The sequence below is a fragment of the Micropterus salmoides genome, unplaced genomic scaffold (assembly GCF_014851395.1).
Source record: "Micropterus salmoides isolate LMB-PRFRI ecotype aquatic unplaced genomic scaffold, ASM1485139v1 Ms_hic_scaffold_3, whole genome shotgun sequence".
NCBI classification, from domain to species: Eukaryota; Metazoa; Chordata; class Actinopteri; order Centrarchiformes; family Centrarchidae; genus Micropterus; species Micropterus salmoides.
Window position 1 is genome coordinate 18,011,727 of NW_024042261.1, and position 18,421 is coordinate 18,030,147.

At 43.3% G+C, this 18,421-nt stretch overlaps 1 protein-coding gene across 13 annotated transcripts in view; it reads left to right on the forward strand.

Moving 5' to 3' along the window:
* The window catches only part of mecom (MDS1 and EVI1 complex locus), a 130,228-nt gene that overhangs the window by 99,391 nt on the left and 12,416 nt on the right, over positions 1 to 18,421 (forward strand). For 2 of the 13 annotated variants that reach the window (XM_038693544.1, XM_038693536.1), the window contains exons 3-10: positions 4,374 to 4,508; positions 11,489 to 11,591; positions 11,697 to 11,810; positions 12,567 to 12,678; positions 12,827 to 12,974; positions 13,097 to 13,277; positions 16,306 to 17,689; positions 17,940 to 18,027. In XM_038693544.1, coding sequence (XP_038549472.1) covers positions 4,374 to 4,508; positions 11,489 to 11,591; positions 11,697 to 11,810; positions 12,567 to 12,678; positions 12,827 to 12,974; positions 13,097 to 13,277; positions 16,306 to 17,689; positions 17,940 to 18,027 — 2,265 coding nt within the window. Of the gene's footprint in view, positions 1 to 2,058; positions 2,941 to 4,373; positions 4,509 to 11,488; positions 11,592 to 11,696; positions 11,811 to 12,566; positions 12,679 to 12,826; positions 12,975 to 13,096; positions 13,278 to 16,305; positions 17,690 to 17,936; positions 18,028 to 18,421 lie in introns of those variants that run through there. The other 11 variants (XM_038693547.1, XM_038693543.1, XM_038693535.1 and 8 more) reach the window with 7 other exon arrangements.

Consider the following 18,421-nt stretch of genomic DNA (forward strand, 5'->3'; position numbering starts at 1 on the left):
TGAGTATATATTCAACCCTATACAGCTGAGTCTTTCACCCCCTTTTGCAATTTGACGCCTTAATATAGTCTAGATGTTTTGTGCGGCAATTCACACGAAGGAGAAAGAAATGACCCCCCCCCATCTTATAACAAGTCAAAACAAGCTGACTGATTAGCAGGCTGTTACAAACTGCGCTATAAGCTGCAGTGCTTTCGTGAAGTGTAACTCACAGCTCTGAAATAAAAGCCAACACGTGATCCACAAAGTAATATTGCATTGATTTTTTTTAAATATAGGCCTATCTTTTCTTTTTTTGGTTGTGGGAGTCAATTTACTCACCCTCTGTGTCAAAAATGTTAGACCCGTAAACGCTTACCAAACTGCTTATCTCGAGATAAAATAGTACAACTGCTGGTGTCCGACCAGTATCACAAATGGCCAGTTATGTAATCATTTATATTTTCTTTTGTTGCGATTGTGATTATTTTAAGTAAAATGTGATGATGAAAAAAATGTAAGATTAAGTTCAGAAAAAAAACCTCACTTCACAACAGTGACAAATAAAATGCCATAAGAATGTTTAACAATTATATTGTCCTCTGAAATGTACAACTGTCCAGTCAGGAATGTTTTAAAAAGTTCGGTTCAGTTGAGAACGCCATCTCCTGACGGGGGAAAGCAGTGCAACGTGTCTTCATGTTGCCAGGCTTAAGGGGTCCTGTTACTGTTAACCCAATTTACCCCCGGTGATACCACAAACCCCGCATGTTTATCCTCCTTTTTTTTTCAGACATTTCCTCCTTTTCAGAAAAGAGCTCAGACCCCTCTCTCTATCAGGATCCTCGATCAGACCCGGAGAGGCCGTGAAGCAATCACTTTCCCAGATTACTTGTATTTAATACACAATGCATCATAAAACAAATCCCTCATCCTGACAGGAAGAAAATAGAACAGCTCATTCGACTTGAGCTTTCCCAATTTATGGCTAAATTAAAAAGGGTTCCAACAATGGACAAGTCGAGGAGAGGCAGGAAATCAATGACCGGGCGGACCGGGGTCTCTCCTCGGTTCTCAAGGAGCGCAAGACGATGGGAATCGGTGGCGGGGTCCTGCCTTATTTACACATGATTTTTCCTGTCCTTCCTGTACATTTGCTCCGCGATTTCGTAAAACAATAGGCATTATCTTGGATAGAAGGTCAATGTCACAGTGCGAGGCGTTATCCATCATCATCTGCTCTCATCAGCCAGAGCCTTGTCCTCTCCAGCTTTATGAGCTGCCTAATAAACTCCGCTCACTGACAACTAGGACGTTTCTTTATTATTCTGTACCCTTGTCCGTGTGTCCACAGCATCACATTAAGCTTTAAACTTTAACTTCTAGCTTAAACAGTGAAGAACTACAAGCAATGCAACATTTCCTTTCCTATATTGAGCATGTTGTAAAGCAGGTGCACGGAGGCCAGTGCTGCGTGGAAAGTAAACGCACAAGAATAAAAATGTGTTTTTAATTTGAAGATTGTGTGGGACACTGTCAGCTTCAGCTGTTGTTTATTTTCTAATCATCTTTTTTTTCTTTGATAAAAAAAATCGTTTCATGATCATTAATATTTTGCTTATTTTTTTGTGTGCTGCAGCGGTGAAGGGGGTGATTTTGGGGGGAGAGCGCGCAAGTAAACCTAACGTAACAACCTACAAAAAGCAGGTGATTAGGTCAATGTTTCCCAAATTGTGGCACAGGGACTTCCAGTGGACCTTGCGGAGTTTCCTGGAGGTCCCCAGGAGGAACACTTATAGCTGTTACATTACTTCCCCAACTCAAGCACAATTAGATAATAAGGTGTCTGTTTTTATTATAGTTCCCACTTTTCTTTTTGGAGTCGCATCCTAACAAATGCAGCTCAAATTATAACATCGAGGTAAAAAAAAAAAGAGTTGGGATCTTAAAATAAAATGGTCATAAAATGGTCCATGAACTGGCGCGGCGTGTTGTGAAAAAGTTTAGGAACACGTGGATAATGATACGCGCTTTGATGCCTATGCTGGTTCATTAAAGTGTGCTGCCTGTGTGGAGTTCATTCCTTTTTAAAGCCCCATCCCGACCTCTCCCTGACCCTGCTCACCCTCTCCAACCCCAGGCCCCTGTCACTTTAAAATTTACTGCGGAGAGGAGTCGCTTCCGACCGGGGACAGGGGCGAACACGGTCCCGTGTTTTTGAGTCGCGTCTGTCTGGGCTTTAGGACTGGATCATTCTGAATGGGACAATGCGTAAAAGAGAAACATCACACAAACCGTCCGGGACGCGCAAAGTAAGGGGGCGACGCTTGAAACCAGCCCCCCTCCCTCTGAATCTCTCTGCTATCATATAGACGGCACATCCCGAGCGACCGAGGAGGGGGGAGAGGAAGAGAAAAATGAAAAGTTGAATGGCTACTAGAGGACACCTGGGTGCGTCAGGACAGGAGGGGTGACAAGAGAGGAGCGGACGAGCCAAGCGAAGCGCACACAGTGAAAAGTTAGTTAGCGCAAGTTGATGTACCGGAGGTGATTTAGTTCCTACCCGCGATGTCTGTTAGACAGTGAGAGGAGATGTACCAAGTCTACGGCGTCTGTAAGACAATATAGTGAGAGAGGATTTACTTTTACCGACCGCGCGGCGTGAGTCGCACCGGCGAGGAGTCGACTCGTCCTGCGGCTTGGAGACCTGAAGAGACAACGACTCCGAAAAATAACAACAGAACCAACAGTGGGGCTTTTTACAATGCCAAAACTCTGGACAACGCGCCGCAGCAAAGATAATTTGTAGATTTATTGTTTATTTGACAGTCGAGTTTTGGTTGTTCACAGTTTTTTTTAAACCGGACTTTTCATCACTTTTCCCCAGTTAGTAGCCTAACGCAGTTCTTATCCCAAGAGGTTTTAACTATCAAACGGTGCCGGCGCAGAAGAGTTTCAACGGTAAGAGAAAACAGACTTTATGGATAAAAACATTTGTTTCATCAAGCCATTTGCCACCGAGAGCAAGAAATAAAAGATGGGCTCATTGTTCATTTCGTTGAAAACGTGATGACTGTGAAGTTTGACGGTCGAATCATGGAGACGGCTATTTTTGCAGGATGAATGGGGAGATTCAGTGTTAGTCCAGACAAAGGGATTTATGCAAGCTAAATATTTATTCAGTGACCGGTTATACAAAGGCAGAGAGACAGATTTGTGACCCAGAGAGAGATTCCGTTTTGCATCGCAACAATCGGCCACGTCTTCATAATTCTTATCACTCGCGGTTTCCTTCAATTGATTTGTTTCCCAGTAAAGTTTACAGCTACAGTATAATAAATATTAACACATTAAAACAACGTTATACCTTTTCCAATTCGTTGAGAGAAATGCTGTTTTGTCGACGAAGCCCAGTGATCTTTTGATTTGCATAATAAAAAGCTTCATTGTATTTATTGTTATTTTATTATGTTGATATTGTATAAGAGAGTAATATAATAATTTTCTATTATTATTATTATTATTATTATTATTATTATTATTATTATTATTATATATTTTTAACATTCCTATTTATAAAAACAAACTGTTAAAACCAATGTAGTAAGTACATTTATTCGATAAAACATTTCCAGAAACGAATTCAAACGTCAGCTGAGGTCAGTTTAAATACAGAATAATTTAGCAGCATAATTAAAATTCGTTTGTATTGACAAAATAAAGCCAGACTGATCAGCCAGATTTCGTTACATTACATCTTTTTTTTTTTGCAGTATTATTTTATTTTCTCTAATCTTATTATTTTATTACTTATATTTGGGCGGTTACAGTCTTATATTGGTATTGATTTAATGTTGCTGAAAAACAAATTTTTTTCTACTTTTTATTACTGCAAGAGAAATGACATAATTCCTGGAGCGCTCCTTCAAGCCTAACACAAAATTGCCACATATGTGTAATACATTCTATTTTTTTTTTTTATTCAATTTATTGTTGATAATATGTGGTTATACAGTTACAGGCATTTCCTTATAAATGACTCTTGAAATAATAATTACAATAAAATAAAATGCATACAAGCAGTTTTATATTACAAAGGGATTTTTAGAGGATTAACATACTTTGCATACTTTGCTTGTACTCTACACAAATTGTGTGTGCGTGAATGTGCGTGCACACCTGTGTGTGTGTGTGTGTGTGTGTGTGTGTGTGTGTGTGTGTGTGCATTACGCCACAGACCAGTTCCTAACATGTGGGAGGTATGTGGTTAGTCAGTGTTTGGACACAGTAACCTGGACTGATACTGATCAAAGTCTGATCTCTCTGTGTGTCTCTCTCTCTCTCTCTCTCTCTCTCTCTCTCTCTCTCTCTCTCTCTCTCTCTCTCTCTTCCAGATCTTGGACGGGTCAGGCCATGTAAAATTCTGCGTGGATGCCAGCAAGCCAGATATCGGGAGCTGGCTGAAGCACATCCAGTTTGCCCCTGCGGCCACGCAGCATAATCTGACAGCGTGCCAGATAGATGATCAGGTACGTGGAGACACTCACAGCCTGCCTGGCAGAACAACCTCAGCAAAATACAAGACCAATATGAGCTGAAGAAAATAGGGGGAAAGAAATAGAGAGAGAGAGAGAAAGAAAAGAAAACGTGGATGACTTGATTTTGAACTCCCAAATGGTGATGTGTCCTCTGAATCTTGCTGTCTGGCTGGATGAATCAAGTGCAACAGAGTCATTCAGATCTTTGAAACTGCTTCTTTTTTTTAAACATAGCTCCCAAGCCAGAAGGCTTCCCTGTATTTTCCAATGGCTGTCCTGTCTGCGTGATGTTGTGTTAAAAGGTGTTATTGTGATCCAAGTCAGATAGTCCCATGAGCGGCTGGCCCACCCTGCCTTCAGTTCGCACTCATACACACACACACACACACACACACACACACACACACACACAGACACACACAGCTCCCCCCCCACGCCGCACCGCAGAGACTCCTCGCTATCTGTGTGTGTTTTCTTTCTGTAATTGTGTTCTGGCTTCTGCCGTGCGAGGACCACAGGGCTGGATCAGAGGCGGCTCGCTGAGATGATAGTTCCACACACTTCCCAGTCACGCTTGTGATATAAACTCTTAGATATGCCAGGAATGTCAAAGTCCTGTTGCTGCTCACCTGGCTGTAGAGAGAGGTGCGTGCTATACACATGGGGGCCTGTTCACTTCACTAATCCCACGGCCAGCCACCCCTCCTACACACACACATGCAGCAAGGCAGGAAGACAAGTGGCTAAACTTTATTTGACATGTGTATGGAGCATTCCATAGCTTGACCCGAATGAAAAACATAATCTCACCGGCGTGTTTGTCGTCACTTCTCACCGGTGGTCCATCTAGATTAGTGGTTGAGTGTCACCCGTTGAAATTTCAGCAAAAAGCACACGTCAGTAGAGCATTTATTAACACAAACCAAATATGGTAGTAGCCATGTAAGCTGTAATTAGATAAGAACATTTTGGTACAGATAAAAGCTGCATTTGGGATTGATTGGCCCTGAAATGATTTGTAAATCTTAGAAGTGAGAAACTCAGAGCTCCTCCTGCTCTTCCTTCACACGTCTATACCATCTCACCATTCAGTATAGATGGAGAAGGTTGAGAGAGCAGAGAGCCCACGCTCTTTTCATGAACAGAACGGGGAAGAAGAAGAGAAGCTTTCCAAAAGCACTTACCCACTCTCTTTTAAAAGAGACAGAGAGACAAACAAGCAGAGAGAGCTTTCCTGAGCTGCCTTCTCCTTGAGGTGTGACTCGCTGTCAACACTGTGGTTCTGCTCGGGTGGCTGTGTAAGGCTCCGACAGGTCACGGCCATGGATGTGATGAGGTGATTGTTAAGTATTACACACTGTCACAACACGGCACAATGTGCCGTCTTTAAGCCTTCCGGCCGACATTGGTGTTTTTGAAAACACACTGTAGCGTCTCACAATGCCTGTCTGTACGTTTAACGTGAATAGACTGAAGGGGGTGGTCTTGTAAAGCTGCTGTCCGTTTTTGATAGTGTGTGTTTGTGTGTGTGTGTGTGTGTGTGTGTGTGTGCGCTTATGAGGGCTTTTCTCCATGTGTGCGCAGACATTTATGTGCATTGACTTGTAGTTAGTGTGTGAAGAGTTTCATTGTGTCTCTGGAGTGTGCACACCTGTAACTGCCTGTGTTTCTACATGTATGCATGTGTGAGCTTTAGTGTGTGTGTGTGCGCGCGCGCACTCTGCGGGACTGCGAATTGTTCATTGCGGTTCAGATGACTCCCCATGCTCCTCATTCTGAGTTGGAAATGTTAAAACACACAGTACCTGATTCCAACAGGTTTTTACTGCCACAGAGAAGTGCTGAGTCTAAACCCAGCCTGCAACCACATATTACACACCCGCGGCACAACAAGTACCATCACCAGATTCCCACAGAAGGGCCTGACCGAGCTACCCAGGGCTGACATATTACTTGCCCTGCTAAATCTTCCCTCAGAACCAAATTGAAACGAATCTTCTCACGCCGTGCCATCAGCAGAGATGACTTGTTATGTGATTTATTTTAAGACGATGTCATACGACGACAGCAATTTCCAGGTGTGCTGGTCGTTATTTGGTCCTGGTTCTTTTCAAGCACTAATTTAGCCCTGCCAGTGTGAGAGTAAAACTGGCCTCCGTCCTCCTATTTCTGACCCAGTTCTGTTGATCATAAAACTTTATGACTAATCTCAGGAGGGTGAGGGAGAGAGAGAGAGAGAGAGAGAGAGAGAGAGAGAAAGAAAGAAAGAAAGAAAGAAAGAAAGAAAGAGGAATGACAGAGTGAGGAGAGAGAGGGGGGGGGGGGACCCTGTTTTGTCTTACTGGAGGAATTGTTCAGGGTCGAGTTCTCCTATTCCTCTCTCCTTCTCTCTCTAGTCAGCTCTACTATATTGGCATCATGAAAGATCTAAGCTGGGAAAGCATCTGCAGACAACTTAATTAATTCTGCAAATATTAATAAAATGAATGTCAGACCTTATTTGTAATATTAAAATATAGAATAAATTCTCTACAGTAATAATAATAATAATAAATAATAATAATAATAATAATAATATACTGCATGATGGTTGAGGACATTAAAGGAGATGGGGAAGTTGTAATTTGTCACATATCTGACATTTAATGACAAAGATTCTCTCGTTCCAAAGGGGGGGGAAAATTCAACAATTTCTTTAAAAACAGGTTTGGAGAGTGACCTAAATGGTTCTAAAACATTGTGTCACTATCGATGTCCAGTTGTTTAAATTCCATGATACCAAAGTTATACATAATGAATATAAACATACATATATTCAGTATTTTAACTAAATTCAACAAAGACAGCCTTTATTCTTATGACCTTTCTGTTCTGACCTTATTGCTTTAATAATATATTTGACACAGCAGAGTGGGAAAACAACAGGAAAGAGTGGAGAGGAAGGAGATGGCAGGTGTCGCAGTTTGTGAGTCACGCTGAAATCTGTAATTAATTCAACCTGCTATAACTTCGAGGCTAGAATTCAGTCCTTTACAAACAGAAACAGCTCTCTGAAATGATTCAAAAACTATACATGTTTCTTTTTTGTTTCATTTTCAATTAAAAATGTAATGATTAAAATAATTAATAAGAGTTTGTGTTTAGCTTGTGACCACAATGCTCAGGCTGTCCTGATATCCTCATTTGCGTGCCAGTGCACCGAGCAACGCCTGAGCACTACGCTCGTAGATCCTCCCATGATCAGCATGTTTTGTCGTTAAGATAATTAGGGCAATTACTGCTTGAAAACCCTCCCCTGCGCTCCTCACTCTACTGATTCAATTGAAAGGAAAATGGATTAAAAGTGTAATTAACATCATCCAACGAGGCCCTGAAGAGCCTTTCATAAGACAGTGCAGAGGGATATGAGTGTTAATCTCACTCGCTCTATTGATTCTCACTCAGTATTGAGTGGGATGAAGTGGCTGTGGGGCATATCAGCTATTCACTATGTAAATACACTGGAGGTGAAATCATGAAGTGATTGTAACTCACTGAGATAACGTCTTGAAGCGTGTTCAGTTGTGAAAAATGCACAGGAGTTGATTATAAAAAGAGATCAGACTTACATAAAACATTTCAAGATTGCACACTAATAAATCCAACGCTGAGCATTTGCACAGGATGCTACTTACTGAGACTTTCCACCTGACACATGAGACACCAGGGTGTTTCTTCTTCTTCCTAAATTCACTTCCCAATCTAACACAATACAGCCATGCTGGCTTCCTTACACGTTCATTCAGTTTGCTGGAACCAGCCGCACATGCGTGCTCATGCTCTGTGTTGCTATCTAAGTCACAAATGGTTTTGTTTTGCAGCCAAGTGATGGTGACTGCCAAACTCACTGTACATGTTGCATGACCCTGATAGCTACAGGGAGGTCGTAACACATGTGGACATGTGCAGTTGCAATCGTGCTGCTGCTGAGCAAGCACAAAACCATGCAGTGGGCATTCTTCTTAAATTTGATGATATTTTGAGATTTCTTTGGCTAGAAATAAAGAATATTGGGAGTATTGTGGTGATGTTTGACCATTTTTGATCATTGCAATGTTAACCTTGGTTGTGGGTCTTTTCCAAAGTTTATGGGTGTTAAAGTAGCTTAAGATTTTATGTTTTTGCACTCTGAGACTAGGAGTACATTGTGGCAAGACAACGTCAGTGAATGACATACCTGTCGAATAAGCACTGTGTGAGCGAGGAGTCGGCCAACATGGGTGTGACCGGGAAAAATGTGACTGTGTTTACTCTGCTGAAGACTAATGGTGTCAAGGTAACAAAGTAGTCCGATTATAGCTTCTGATCCTCTTGTAGTTGTAACCTTTGACAGATAGAGAGAGAGAGAGAGAGAGAGAGAGAGAGAGATAAGTAGTGACTCAATAAATGAACACACATTAGGGAGGAATAATAAATATAGAAAATAACCAGCGTTTATTAGACAATAACAATCAGTCAGTGAGGTTTTTAGTTTTCTTGCTTACAGCTGCAGCCTGTGCTGACCTGTATATTCATGTTAAAATGTACAGATAAGCTGTAATAATTTCTTCTGTGTTGTTTTTGTTTGCAGTAAGATGATTTGAATTTGAAGCGGCTGGTAGTGTGAACTCACACACCCTTGCTGTCTTATCTACAGAATAACCTGTTATTTTAAGCCACTGTTAGACTGCCGACAGTCAGTGTGTGCGTGTGTCCATGACATTCTAAGGATGACCCCTAGAATCAAACACTGCATGTCCTCTGTTCTGGAGTGAGTGGCTGCCTTTTTGTTTGTATGAGTTTTCACTGTTTATCCGTGGCGGCCCCTGGGGGAAGGGGTGTAGCTGTTGGAGGAATTCCCCTCATATTCCTCATCACCCTCCTGTGCCTGCTCGTGTGCGCTCTTAAGCTACCCAAAACATATCTTCTTGTGCAGCGAGCGCAATGTTTATTGATCCCTAAAAGAGGGAGGTCAGAGGTCAGGCTCAGGGCCAGACTCCTGGGCACTTCAGCAAAGTGGATGTTCGCTGCTGGTTTGACGGACTCACCTGGGTCTTTGGTCTGTGTTTCTTAATAATCTCCTGTGATTTACTTACATACTAAAATTAAAGACTTATAGATGCACTTTACCGTGAACTTGCACTCTTGTATTTATGGACAAAGTGGTTTTGACAGTGTCCATTAATTTTTATGTTCCGAGGCCTCAGTCTGGTAGCTTTCCAAAGAGCCTCCCTCTTCAGTCTGGGTATCAGTCTCTCAGAGCGGAACCCTGCAGACTCACATGTCTGTTTGAACTGCTGTTTGATTGTTTCTTAATCACAATATTTGTGTGGCCTTACAGAGGTGACAGACACAGGAAAAGAGCTGTCTGTTTGTGTATGTGTATGTGTACATGTATGCACTACTGAGTTCCATCCATGTTTATGGCGCAGACAGAGGTTAGAGTCGGGTATGTCAGGGAATAAAGCTCCTATTGGAACCCTCACAGTTCAGTTACCTTTATTTTTCCTTAGAAATTGTTGCTGTGTACCACTCACTTCTCAGTTATTGACATGCAAGGGCTCTGCCTGCCTTTTTTGCTCCCTTTGCTCTTAGTCTCTTTCTGTGCTTCAGTGAGTCACAGTGGAGCCCTATAAAATATACAGTGTCATATTTAGTATTATATCATTTGTCACAAGTTAGAACAATGACACAAACAATGATAGCGTAGTCGACAGAATACACCATGATCTTAATTGCGACCAAGATGTTTATCATGACTCTCTGTGGAGCCAATGTGGCTTTAGCCTCCAAGTAGTGCTTGCCAGGAATTCCGTCCATGAGCGGAGTACCTGTGAACCGTGCCTTCCCAGAAGCCCCCCCCCCCCCCCCTTTTCATTTCTAATAAATTCCGCCATCATCATTATCACATTGATGCGACAGAGGAAGGTAATATGTTAAACTTCCAATGCATGCCAAAAATAAAGCCATGCCTGATTGTTTCACAGAGAAAGGCTATTGTGTGTCCATGGGAGGCTCCACAGTCCCAGGGTCTCTCAGCTGATTCGGTAAAATGACTGACCCGCTTTAGCACCAAAATGCTTTCATAATCTGTGTGTATTTTTTAAGAAACGGATATGCTGTAATATGTACCATAGCTATTGTTATATAGAAATGCTGAAGCTTTAAAAAAATAAGTCGATCTGGACTTATTATTAAATGAGCAGCTAGAAGTGGTGTTAGTTTTTAATTTATCTTCCTGTTTGGAAGTTTCATCCATCACTAAAATACTCAATTAACAGAATGCTTTTTTTAACAGCTTGCTTTTTTTTCTTTTTCTTGTCCTTGTTTTTTTTTTTTTTTTTTACAGTTTGTCACAATACATTAGTAAGCTTGCTGTCCACACATTTATTGGCCGCTTCTTGCCTGCTGCAGTCATTACTGGAGAATAAAGTGTGTGTGTGTGTGTGTGTGTGTGTGTGTGTGTGTGTGTGTGTGTGTGTGTGTGTGTGTGTGTGTACACAGTATTTATGAGACAGTATGTTTAATCTACAGTGTGGTTGTTTGTACTTTAATTTTGTTTTCATGAAGATGGATGACTTACATGCTGACTAATTACTAGTTAGTGAGTGGTTAGTTAGAGTTAGTGTGTGTGTGTGTGTTTTCATGTGCAGGTCTCCTCCGTGTATGTGGTGGTGATGGTGGTGGTACAACTATGACAAGCATGTACACGCTGTGTAGCCGATTTACCCATATGTGTTACTCCAAGTGACCTCTGCTGGTTTAAAAAATTGGCAGTGCAGTTTGCAGTGCAGTTATGGACATATGAAAAAACAATTGCAGTCAAAACAAAAACCCTGTAACAGAATCACCCAAGGAAAATATGTTGATCCGTACAGTTTTGTTTGACCTTTGTAATTAAACTGTGACATAAAAGCATAATTGAAATCATAATCCCCCTGTGTGTGTTGCAGATCTTCTACAAAGTCACCAGAGAGATTTTCCCCGGGGAGGAGCTGCTACTTTTCATGAAGGCTGAAGAGTATTCATGTGACACCATGGCTCCTGATATTCATGGTCTGCACCGCAAACACACATTTCTGTCCAATGGCAAGACCCGAACAACACATATGCCTCACTTAAATGCATAATATGCTAATGTTTCTCCATCTCGCCATGCAGAGGAGAGGCAGTACCGCTGTGAGGACTGTGACCAGCTCTTTGAGTCCCGCAACGAGTTGCTGGACCATCAGAAGCAGCCGTGTGGGATGCCCCCCTCCTCCTTCCTTAACCCAGGTTTGACTTTTATTTATAAGTAGGCGCGCTATTTTCATGCCATGGTAAACAGTGGGTACTGAAGAGTGACTGGAAGGATGTGTAGATGGACTGTGAGAACATGACACCAATGCTGCAAGGGCTTTGTTTCCCACCGGAGCCGATGAAAATGAGATCATACAATAATGCAAAGTAGAAAAAAAAGAGTCTACAAACTGGCATAAATTAAGTTTTATTTTATGCAAGCTAAGAGAAAAAGTACAAAATTCTAAATTGTGAAAAACAATTGTGGTAGAACATTCTTTTCATCTGAGACCACTGAGCCAGAATGATTGCTGCTACACAACAGTTAATGCAGTGAAGAATACATTCATCCTACATTATTTGTCCAAGACTTCAGACTTTTATACAGTATGTTGTTATGGTAGTAATGAGAGATTCAGTGTAACTTGCACAAGACTAGACCACAGACTTAGAAATGGACCAGGGCCTGCGGCAATGCAAATCATTATATTTTCCCCATATGATCTATGAAATGGAATAGGTGGCTCTTAAAGGCCGCAAACATACCTCAAGCGTGCACAACTCTCCAAACTGCTGTTACACCCACCTATGATTTACATGTCCACTTGCAGTCCAGGTAGGCTGGATCAATTTTGAAATACATTTGATATGCAAATGGTAGATAAACCCAAAGACCATAACACCGTTTTTATTTAATGGTTTAAACAGTAATTAACAATGATTGCTTTCCTTGATCTATTCTGGCATGTCTAGGAGGGGACAATGACCTGAAGGCCCAGGAACCTCAAGACTTGCGACCCCTCCACATGTCCCATGGTCTACATGAGTGCAAGGAGTGTGACCAGGTGTTCCCCGATGTCCAGAGGCAAGTGAACAGCTGATACAAACACGTGATTTATTTACCAGATTTCCAACTCTATAAATACACATGCAGAGGTAGAGCTGTCAGACAGCCATATGATACAGAATGAATGTTTAAATCCTTGTTGTTTTATGTTCAATGTTTTCTGCAGTCTGGAGGCCCACACTCTGTCCCACTCTGAAGAGAGAGAATATAAGTGTGACCAGTGCCCCAAGGCCTTCAACTGGAAATCAAACCTGATCCGACATCAGATGTCGCACGACAGTGGCAAGCACTACGAATGTGAAAACTGCTCAAAGGTAAAGTGATGACTTTTGGAGGGGATTTCAAATTAGTGAGCATTTTTGTGTTTCTGTGTCAATGCGGCTGCTTGTAGAAGAAGATAGTAACTCCCCCGTGTGTTTTTGGTTGCTTCCCCCAGCAGGTGTTCACAGACCCCAGTAACCTGCAGAGGCACATCCGCTCACAGCACGTCGGGGCGCGGGCCCACGCCTGCTCTGACTGCGGCAAGACGTTTGCAACGTCTTCGGGCCTCAAGCAGCATAAGCACATCCACAGCAGTGTCAAGCCCTTCATGTGTAAGTCACTAAGACCCTACCTATGTAAGTCTCCTCAGTACGTTATAATAATAATAATAATAGTAATAATAATAATAATAACAATAATAACAATATGCTTGTGACTTGCCTTAAATAGATAAAACTGTGATGTTGTTGCACAAATATACTTTAAGAGTCAGTCATGAAATGTTCTACAGGAATTACACATGGGATTTTGTAGTAGCTGTGTTGTGGCACTACCATTTCTTTTCAGACAGGAGTCATGTAGTTTATTTGCATCAGCGCTCTCACACAGTGCTGATATGGTGATAACAGAATTTAAACTAGCATATAATTTGACTCAGTCCCACTTGGTCTAACCTTACTGTTGCCTTCCACAGTGACCCTCCCTCACCTACTGTTGACGCCACAGCTAACGAGGCTTTTTCTTTCCTAGTTACTTTCTCTCACACACACACACTTTTTGTCCCTGCTCTTCAGCGTGCTAACTCCTGCAAGACCCAAACACATTTTGACCTTTCACATTTCCACCACCTCACACCACAGATCTGATCTCCTTCGCCTAAAGCATTATGACCTTCACCCTTTGCCCCGTCTCCCTTTCCCTGACCCTGCTCACAGAAACCTGTCCAAATACACACGTTAACACACTCATACGTATACATAGGCCGTAGTGACTGCATCTCCACTGAAGACCTCTGACTCCCTCTCTCCTCTTTTCTCCCTCCACCACATGCACCATTCCTCACAAATAGCAACCACATGTACAGCCCTCTTCCCCGTGCTCCCTCCGAATAGAAGTCCATTTGCTGTAATCAGCAGAAAATATGCAGGTTTAAAAACAACTAATGGCTGTGTGAAAAAGACAGAGCAGCCTCAAACATGACGGCTGCCCGGGAGAGACCATGTGTGTGTCCGAAGTGTTTGTTTGTGCGAGTGGTCTTGAAGGGCATGTACGTTCTTTTGGACAGTACTGTATTGTATGCATATGTGATAGTGTTTGTATGTTAGTGCACGCAATGTGTCAAGGATGTGTGTGTGTATGTGTCTAAACGCTTCTCTATGAAAGTGAAGCACTCAGGCCTGCTGGGTTATTAATTTAGACACTCAGCGAAGCCACTACTTAGGAATGTGTTTATAATATTTTGTTTCAGTTTATTAAAGCTGACGAATACACGCGTGTAGTGAATCAGATCTCACACTCAGTGTGTCATGCGTGTGTGTTGTTAGTCTGTAAATGTCACAGCTACATGATTTATGGCGCAGGGCTTTTTCTTGTAGTTTGCTCAGGCCATGTGGCTGTACTTGTTAAAACACACGCAGACTCAAAGAGAGAGCAAAGGAAGCCGCTATCCCCTGTACACACTGAGAGGACAGATTTAATAACTACTTACTTACTAATATAAATGATCAATTAATCATGTTTAAATTTTATTTTACATAAAATGTACTACTTAAATGTCCAAGTAGACATACTACCTACCTCACTGTGAATGTCTCACACAGATTCATTTTAATCAATTGATTGGTATTCAGACACAGTTTCCAAATTTCTTCATCTGTGTTGCAAGACACATGCACAGCTGCCAGAAAGGAAACATCACATTTCTTCCCAGATGTTTTTCAAAATGTTTTCAACTACCTTTCCGCCTTGATTATGTCCGCCAAAGCCAAGCCACAAATACACTTTGTTTGAATTTAGTTTTCTGGGTCTATTCATTAAAATAGACTCTTTTTTCATAAGATCACATTCACTCTTGGCACAAACATTCCCATTTGGCTTTCCTCTGGGGTGTTTATTTAAATCTGTTTCCACAATACATTTTCGCGCTCTTCCTCTCCGTCTCCTTAAATTGCCTCTTGTGCACCTTGTGGCTGGAAGGCATCCAAAGTATGCAGAAGTGTAATCACATTGTGAGCCTAACCACTTCCTTATCCTCGTTTTGAAGATCTAATAACAATGTGAACAAAATCAATCATCCAGAGCTGCTTTTAACAGCTTTCTGATATAATTGGATGATCAAAGTCTTATTGAAATGTCAGCTGCAGTGTAGCTGACCTCCAAAAAATCCTATAGTGTGGGAGGGGGACAACGAAGAGGAACATCCCCCCCCCCTCGTGTTAAACTGCAGCAAGAGAAAAGATCATGGGAAAACAATAAGTACTTGTCTACCATACCCCTTTGTCCAATCAAATCAAATCCAAACAAATCATCTATTGGTAGTAGATAATGTTGACAGACTAATAATGGCGATAGATAATATCAGACGATGAGGTTTTGTCTCAGGGCCGGGTGTTGCCACTGTAAGTCTCCCAGGGTCAGACAGAGCGACAGACAGGCATACAGGGGTTGACTGTGGGAAGGTCACTTAGCACAGGATGACAGGGACCCAGCTATGGGGACAAGGTGAGGGGGCTGAGAGGGTGACGGGAGAGGCCCGGTGGGGGAAGAGGGAAGAGGGGCAGTAGAGGACGTGAGACCTGTCCCTGGGAACCGGACTGCAGGATAGGATTCATTCAACTCCGCTTCCTTCACAAACTTAAAATAGAGCCATTGTACTGCATGTGACTGGGAATGAGTGTGTGTGTGTGTGTGTGTGTGTGTGTGTCTGTATGTCTGCATGCCTGTGTGTGTCTGTTGTTCAGTTTCTCTGAGTTATGTGAATATTTTCTGAATGTGCTGCATGTCCGCGTGTGTGTGTCTGTGTGTGATTGTTTATGGACTCCCTGGGAGTGTCCCTGGGAGGACAATGGGGCTGGAGATGCCTGGGAATTTGGTTTGATGTGCAGGTGATGAGTGGCAGCAAATGACTCACACCATCAACCAAACAGATTCCCTTACAATGCCAGGATCTGAACACACCTCTCCTCTTTATCTTGCTGGAAAACTGTTGTCAGATTAGTGATGGGAACACAAGCATATCATTCAGACTGTATTTCCTCTGCCATAGCCTCAGCCAGCCTGAAGCATGTTAATTAGATGTGTCATATGATGTGATGTTGTGTGTATGTGTGAGTCAGTGTGTGTTGCATACTTATACGTTCTGTATCTGTCTCCGTGTCCCTGCAGGCGAGGTATGCCACAAGTCCTACACCCAGTTCTCTAACCTGTGCCGCCACAAACGCATGCACGCTGACTGCCGCACACAGATCAAGTGCAAGGACTGTGGGCAGATGTTCAGCACCACGTCCTCCCTCAACAAGCACCGGCGCTTCTGTGAAGGAAAAAACCATTTCACAGCAGGGGGATTGTTTGCCCAGGGTATGCAACTCCCCGGTGCCCCTGGCTTGGACAAATCAGCTCTGGCAATGGGCCACAGCAGCGCTGGGCTGGCTGATTACTTTGGGGCCAGTCGCCACCATGGCGGGCTTACCTTCCCTGCTACCCCAGCATTTCCCTTTAGCTTCCCTGGCCTCTTCCCCTCTGGACTCTACCACCGGCCACCACTCATTCCTGCCACCTCTCCTGTTAGACAACCTGCCCATGCACCTGTTATTGGGCCTGGTTCAGAGCTGAGTAAGAGTCCATTGCTGCCTCCCAGCCCTGGACTTCAGGAGTCCCGAGAGCTCCTCAAGGCTCTCCGTAAAGATGGTGGCGCACCTGGCAACCAGTTGCCAGGTTCAGAGCTCCACACCCAGACCTCCTCGTCCTCCGCAAAGCAGCGGAACAAGCAGAGTGACCAGTCCGAGAGCAGTGACCTGGACGATGTCAGCACGCCGAGCGGAAGTGATTTGGAGAGCACATCAGGCTCCGAGCTGGAGAGTGACATGGACAGTGAGAGGGAAAGGGGGGCTGCTCGAGAAAATGGCAAAGGCCCCAAGAGGAAGGCCAGTGAAGGAGGCCCCCAGAGCCCCAGCCTGACAGGCAGCAGTGCTGTTAAAGACTATCCGGGCCCTTCCCTTATCCCATCCTCGCTGGACGAGCACACAGCCGTAACAGGCGCTGTAAATGACTCTATTAAGGCCATTGCCTCCATTGCTGAGAAGTACTTTGGCTCCACAGGGCTCGCTGGCCTGCAGGACAAGAAGGTCGGGTCTCTGCCCTACCCCTCCATGTTCCCACTGCCTTTCTTCCCAGCTTTCTCTCCTCCAGTTTACCCTTTTCCAGACAGGGACCTCAGACCTGCAGGCCTGAAGGGCGAGCCACAGTCTCCACCAGATGACTGCAAAAAGGCCCAGGGCAAATCTTCCTCTGAGTCACCATTTGACCTCACTACTAAGCAGAAGTCCGCTACATTTGCCCCCTCCAAACCAGAAGCCTCCCACTCCATTGGTCAAGATCAGCCGCTAGACCTGAGCCTTGGGAGTAGGGGCCGTGGACGCAATCCAAGAGAGGAGGATACAAAAAATAGCCTGGGATATGAGGAGGAGAAAGCAGTGGTTGAGATCCCAAAAGCTGACACCTCCTTACAGCATGCCAGGCCCACCCCTTTCTTCATGGACCCTATCTACAGGTATTGTTATTCCCAGTAGCTTACTTAACCCTAAGTCAAGTCACTACTATATGTGTAAACAGTACAACATACTTAAACTACTGTTACACATTGTTTTATGCAGCCTGTTTTCATACCGCAAAAACTCTCCTTGTGTCATTTACTGTCAAGTAATTGCTAATTGTAAATTGTTTTGTGATACTGACTATAAGTGTACCAATGTTTGCTGCTGTACATGCGTTAAGAGCTGACAGAAATCTACTATTAGCAGGGTTGAGAAGAGGAGAATGAGCGATCCGTTTGAGACTCTGAAAGACAAGTACATGCGACCAGCTCCAGGCTTCCTCTTCCATCCACAGGTAGGTTCTAACTGTGGCATCAGCGGGAACTGGGACAACCTGGGGTAATTTGGTTTTGCCTATATTGACCTCAACAGCACTAATTTGTCTGAGCCACTCTTGTTCAGTCGTGCCCATATGAATTCACCAAGGCTGTGATTTGATGACTCTTTCCCAGGCTGACCAAACTGGATTAATGAGGATTAGGATGTGGCTCCAGCCTTGTCCAAGCTACTGCCTGTTAAGCCTGTTGTTGGCTATCTGAAACAGATGTGGCAGAAAGAAAGTGCACACTCTGACACGTCTTCCCATAACATATCTTTGATTACAATATAAAAAGTGATATGCTCTTAAAGCAATGATTTCGGCCTCTGGGTTCAGTATTTCCAGTGTGAGATTTCATACATGTGTGCAA